This window comes from Papaver somniferum, unplaced genomic scaffold (genome assembly GCF_003573695.1).
Source record: "Papaver somniferum cultivar HN1 unplaced genomic scaffold, ASM357369v1 unplaced-scaffold_150, whole genome shotgun sequence".
In the NCBI taxonomy this organism is placed as follows: domain Eukaryota; kingdom Viridiplantae; phylum Streptophyta; class Magnoliopsida; order Ranunculales; family Papaveraceae; genus Papaver; species Papaver somniferum.
In genome coordinates this window covers 6,112,765-6,119,217 of record NW_020624377.1, presented here as the reverse complement: position 1 = coordinate 6,119,217, position 6,453 = coordinate 6,112,765, and the positions used below count along the sequence as shown (strand labels likewise).

Below are 6,453 nucleotides of genomic sequence, written 5' to 3'. Positions count from 1 at the left end.
CGTGAAAAATCTTCTCTTCTAGTACTACCCTCCACCACCTCGACCACCTCAACCACCTCGACCACCGATGAGTGCATGGAAGTTACTCCTAATTGTAGTTTCTGCTGCTATAGGAATTTTCCTATGCTGTATGGCTTGTCACTTTTTCTTTTGTTATGATCCTTACGAGTGTAAAGCTTATTCTGGTCCGGCCTGGGTCTAAGTGCTTACATTTGATTTTTTTGATAATTGCCCTCATTCTATCATGTTTGATTTGATTTGATTTTTTTTTTACTGCCTAGCCTTTTTTTTAATAACAAAATTTATATTGGACTGAGGTCACTGGAAACATGCTTCCCTTTCACATTGTTGTCCTGACACTTACAACTATGAAGACTAACTAGAGGTCCAAAAGGAAGTGTATGCTCACTAAATTTGAAGTTGAAGTCATTTACCAAGCATTCACATTCCTGCTGGAGCCTGAAAGTAAGGCTGGCAAATGGCAATAGATGCATATGGCCAATAATGAAGAGTCCAACAAAAAGTAAGACTGCTCTGTATTCAAATAGAGCACCATCAATCCTGCATGACGACTCACCAACACATTCAAGCTTCAATAAGTTCCAAAAAAATCCGCTATAAACTGATATTCCTACTGATGTAAATCAAGGCAATAGCTGTTTAAAATTCTGAAAAAAGATGTCCTACCCGCACCCTATTCCACGGTTAAATTAAAAAACAAGATTTAGAAGCTTGAAAACTTAATGACACAACCTGTTGAAGCCCATGGAGACGTCTCTAGCTGCATCAAAATTTTCTTATTCAAAGCTTCAACTTCCATGGCTTCAAGATGCTTCCTATTCTTGCGTGGATCCAAATAATCTTCTTCCACAGTATATAGTGTTTCCAGGATGACCTTTTGAAGAATTCTTGCATGTTTCAGACCAAATTTAACCATCTCCAGCTCTTTTGGGGACCCATTGAACTGCTGAATCTCGAACGGCTTGAGGCATTCCAAACAACGAGGCACTTTTCCAAATGTTAAAGTGTTCTCATTCACTTTTCCACTAAATTTAACCTACAACCCAAGTTTTTTAAGCTGTTAACTTCTTTTCTTGTTTTATTCAAAAAGCAAATGCAATGACAAACAGACCTGACAAGTGTAACATACCTTATTGAAGAAAAATATGTAACAAGGACTAGTTCTTTAGCCGTGAATTTGGCTTTGGCCAAGTTAAAAGCCAAACTCAGGGTCATTCCTGAGGATCCAAGGTATTCTGTAGAAGTCACCTAAGATTCTATGAAAGAAACACTAAAAAGTAAGCAAGCAAGCATACCTTAAAGTAAGCACCTGATATACTCAAGACCTTTACATTGCAGAGCTTCATTATAAACTTAGATGAAGGAAGGAATCTGCTCTCTATGTTGCCATGCTGGTAATATAAATCTGCATTCTCTAGCAATGGAAAGCTATCCAAACAACTCTAGCAATGGAAAGCTATCCAAACAAAAATCTTCAGGTAAACAATCACAGAAAGCGAAGGACATTAGATTTGGTGCATCAATCTTGACCTTGACAGGCTTGACACCTTCCATATTACTTCTCAAACAACTGATTAGAGTGAAGGACTTCAGTATAGGAGCTGAAACACATATGAAATCAAAATTAAGCAAACCACAATCTGTCAACCGCAATTCTTCAAGTACTGGGCAACTAGAAAAGAGTTTTGCTGCCAATTTCTCATCATAATACATGAAATTCGTAAGACGGAGGATCTTTAATCTTGGAAGAGAAATTGATCCTGGAAGATCAAGCCTATTTTGTTCTTCAATCTGAAAGTCTAACGTGGTTAATGTTTCACAAGTGAAAAGGGAATCTGGAATCATCTTGCCATTGCTTGGGTACGAGAAACACCCAGAAAAAATGAACTCTTCAACTCCACATTTGATTGCCGTCGTGATCCATGCATTTACCCGCTTATGATCGAAAAACCCACAATCGAGAGAAAACTTGTTTATATTTAACATATTTCGCTGAACCAATATCCTATCCACAAAATCCATGAACTTTTTCGTCTCCAAGACAATGGCTTCTTCATCATAATCTTCATAACTAGCATAAAGGATTCCAGGAGGTTCCCAGTTTTGAAAATCAAGAGTCGGTACATATACCCACACATCCTTCCATCTTTTCGACACACTTGGTAGGAAGAAAAGAGAGTATATGATGAAGTAATATGGATCAGGCAGTTTACTTATCCTATCCTCTCCCACCACATTCATATTGTGGTCGGAGTAGTAGTTTCTACAAAGTAAAACCAAGATTCAAAGTCAATATGCAGCTACACATCTTCAAACAAACTTATACTAACAAAAATCAACACTAGAATTTACTAGCTATCGAAGTTTAATCGACATAAAGCTGTCTGAAACCACATGAATCAAGTATAAATCAAATAGCATTAGGAACTCAATTGTATATGATGATTTGAAAAACTTCAATTATCTGGTTTCCAAACACACTAGAACTCCCACATTTTCACCAATTTCATTCCAGAAATTTGAGAAATCCATTGAGACACCCAATCCAGAATAGTTGCAGATTTAAGAGGAATGAATACTTTTCAAGAGACAAACCTAAAAGGGTATATTCCCACACTGTTGATTTCAAGAGAAATTTTGTTTAACAAGCAAAATGTGGAAAGGGTTCCCATAATCCTCAGAAGAAAGATGAAGAAAATTGTGCAGCATCTATGAAGTGAAGTGAAGCTCACTCTATTCCCATTTTGCTAACAATTTTGAACTTTTTTGTTCCCAACCAAATCCAGAATTAAACTAACGAATTGAATTTAATGAATACAGAATGAAAGATTCATTTGAAGGTAATAATAATGATTATCTAACACCAGTCAAGAAGTATGAAAATCTAAGACATTAAAACTAGATATGAAAGCCAACCTTAAAAAGAAAAGAAATCATACCTCCGAAAGTGTTGTCTGTTTGGAGATTAAGAGAGAGCGAGATGACTGATCTTCAACCCTAGGGATAACCGGACCACAAGAGATTGGGTGTGTGAGGGAGTGAGTTGGTAAAGTCTCAACTCAAGTATGCTGGAGCCTGGAGCTGGAAGACTCGGAGAGTATGTCTCGATCAAATTGAAAATTTCAGGGCTCAGTTAAAAGCCCACTTAATATACAAAACTAGGGGCCCGGTAATTACTCCCCAAGAAAAGAATTAAGTGAAAACTACAGGGAGACCCATTCTTACACATTTCCCTACTGTGAAACCCACTCCCACAAAATTTCACGAGCGCACCCAAAACCGGCCAACAAATTATTTGCAGGCTCAGAGTTTTCAAAATTCGTTTATTTTCTTTTTTTATTTCTCAGTTTAGCCTCAGTTTCAGTTTTATAGATTTAGGCGCAGAGATTTAGATTCAGAGATTCAGTTTCTGAGAGATTGAGAAGGAGATAGAATACGATCGAGAGTGAGAGCAGAGAGATTGAAATATCGATAGCTGAGAAGGAGCTGATTGAGATATTCGATTTACTCAGAAAAGATAATTCAAGCTTTAGCCTCACTTGTCCTGATCGAGAGATTTATTATCGAGAATTGTCCTTGATTACCGAGATTCAATTTACTCAGCAAGCTTTAGCCTCACTTGTCCTTGATTACCGAGATTCAATTTACTCAGCAAAGCTTCAGGTTCGTTCGTTTTTATTCCAATCTTGATTCTGATTTTTGTTTAATCTTGATTCGATTCTATGTTTTAGTTTCTCTAAGATTATGATCTATTATTTTAGGTTTTCGAAGCTTAATTTAGTTTTTAGAATCGTTTTTTTGTTCTTTTAAGCTCGTTTTTGAAATTTTGTTTATTTTCTAGGTTTTGAATTTGTTAACATCAATGTAGATCTTTTCGATTCAATTTTTTTGTTTCGATTTCATGTTCCGATGTTGACATACCAATTTACTAGGTTTTGCTTCCGTTCTGTTAGATTTTTTATTTGATTTGTTTTCCCATTCTTATCTGTTATTGATTTTGATATCCTGTTGATTTCTCATCTGAATATGGTTTAATGTAGATTGTTTGTTGTTGTTGATTTGATCTTTTAATTTTGAGTAAGAATTTTTGTGAAGCAATATGCAGGATATATATGTTTGGTTTTTTCTTTTTTTGTTTTGCAGGGTGAAAATGCCTGTTGGTAGTGCACTAGCTGTAATTCACTACTTCAGTGAATTCTTAGCACATCCTGTTGATGTCAACACAACTTTGGAGTCTTTGAAGACAGCTGTTTTCCAGAAGTGGACTCGTTTATTACCGCTATCATGTCAGATTTTCCTTTAATGATGGAAGCAAGTTTGTGCGAGTTGATTATGATATTCTGCTTCAGTGTTTTGTGTCTCGTTGCCACTTTAAAGGTCAGAAGAGCTTTGATTTACTTGTCGAAGTTGGTTGTAATTCTTCCAGAAGTCGTAGTAGAGCTTCAAGTAGTCGTGTAATAGAACCTGAACCCGAACAAGCTATGGTGAATTTCCTTGAAGATGGTTTTGTGCCTGTTAACAAGGTTCTTAGGGCTGAAGGTTGGGATAAATTACTTGGTGAAGTTGGTAAAGTGTTTTTTGGAGGTGTAGCAGAGGTACGTATCGTAGTGAAGAAATACGAGTTAAAAGCTGGGCGTGTTCTTGTATATAAGAAGAATGAACCTAGCAGGTTCTATGCAAAATGCTCAAAAGAAAATTGCCCTTGGGAGTATAAAGTTTGTACTATTGATGTTGAAAACAGGATGCTGAAGGTTAAGAAATATGAGAGCAGTCATACCTGTGGTGTTGGAACTGAAAGGCTTTTCCACAGGCTCAACAGTAAATTTGTTTCTAGTCTGATCAAGGATGAAATCCGAAGTGATCCGAGTTTCAAAGCATCTGATTTGGCAAAGTTTTTCAAAACTAACTACGGGATCAATGTGAAATACTACCAAGCTTACAACGGAAGAGAGAAAGTGTATGAAGATATATTTGGTGATGAAGCCATGTCGTATTCGCATCTGTCATGGTATGTAGATTCCATTCGCAACACAAACCCTAGGAGTTGGATTGATTTTCAAGTTCAAACGGATGAACCTGAAGTGAACGAGGATAGTTCAGCTGAATTAGAAGATGAGGCACCTTCAAATAAGTTTGTGCGTCTTTTTATTGCTTTCGAGGCATGCATCCATGGTTACCTTCGCCCCATGGTTTATGTCGATGCTATCTTTCTTACAGGGACATATAGAGGATGCCTCATGGCTGCAACCGCTATCAATGCTGAAAATGGTAATTTTTCTGATAATGCATCCTTTTTATATATGTGCATAATGTCTCATGCATTATTTATTTTTGCTGCATAATGTCTTATGCATTATTTTTTTTCACTTTTCTGGTTATGCATCATTTCTGTTTTAGATGCATAAGACATTATACATGTTTTGTTTTAGTTGCATAATGTCTTATGCATTATGGTTTTTACTTATTGATTTTATGCATCCTTTTTATGCACATGCATAATGTCTTATGTATCAGTTAGTTTAGATGCATAAGACATTATGCATTATTTGTTTTCACTTTTCTGGTTATGCATCATTTCTGTTTAGATGCATAAGACATTATACATTTTTTGTTTTAGCTGCATAATGTCTTATGCATCATTTAGTTTAGATGCATGAGCCATTATGCATTTTTTTAGCTGCACATACTTCATGTAGACGCTGGCTTGATTTTATATTATTTTTTTGTGCAGGCTTCTTCCCACTAGCCATGGCCCTGGTACCTGGTGAAGATAATGATAACTGGGAATGGTTCATGAGGAATTTGAGTAATGTTCTTGATCATGATCAAAGGCCAATCACATTTTTATCTGATCGTGCAGAAGGATTAAAAAGAGCGATTCCATTTTACTTTCCTGGAGCCTTCCATAGTTTTTGCTATTATCATCTTAAGATGAACTTACCTATTAATGCATCCGACGAAAGGTATGGTGCTGTTATTGATTCATTTCAAGCTGCTGCGTATGCTCTTAGTCCCGAAGGTTTCCAAACTGCCATCGCTACTATTAGGGGTCTTGGTTGTGGTTGGGTTGCCGACTATATTGAAGATATCCCTCCAGAGAAGTGGTCAAATGCCCATTTCCAAGGTTGTAGGCATGGTAGGACATCTTATACTCTTGCTGAATCCTTCAATAGTTGGATGAAGGTACACAAGAAGCTCACTGCAAATGCTCTTCTGGATCAGATAAGGAAGGATGTGATGAGTATGATGTCAGAAAGGAGGAATACTGGTAATAGTTTCATAACAATTCTCACACCGAAGAATGAAAATAAGATGAAGGATCTTATTGATGAGGGTTTAACCTGGATGGTTATACATTCTGATACTCATGTTTATGAAGTGGAGGGAGGGGACAGTTCTCATAGTGTTAACCTTGAGGCAAGGACATGTACC

At 36.7% G+C, this 6,453-nt stretch overlaps 1 protein-coding gene across 2 annotated transcripts; it reads right to left on the bottom strand.

The window, feature by feature from the left end:
- Nucleotides 1–513: 513 nt before the first annotated feature.
- On the bottom strand, nucleotides 514–3,090 carry LOC113335953 (F-box/LRR-repeat protein At3g59200-like). Of its 2 annotated transcripts, XR_003353556.1 has the most exons (3): nucleotides 2,961–3,090; nucleotides 1,151–2,284; nucleotides 514–1,057 (listed from the first exon to the last, which is right to left on the bottom strand). XR_003353556.1 is itself a non-coding variant. In XM_026581955.1 (2 exons), exon 2 carries the CDS (start codon nucleotides 2,260–2,262, stop codon nucleotides 1,450–1,452), a length of 813 nt encoding a protein of 270 aa, XP_026437740.1. In that variant the 5' UTR covers nucleotides 2,263–2,284; nucleotides 2,961–3,090; the 3' UTR covers nucleotides 514–1,449. The 2 variants fall into 2 exon arrangements, 1 of the variants encoding a protein (XP_026437740.1); XM_026581955.1 differs by having other exon boundaries at nucleotides 514–2,284.
- Between the last annotated feature and the right edge of the window lie 3,363 nt (nucleotides 3,091–6,453).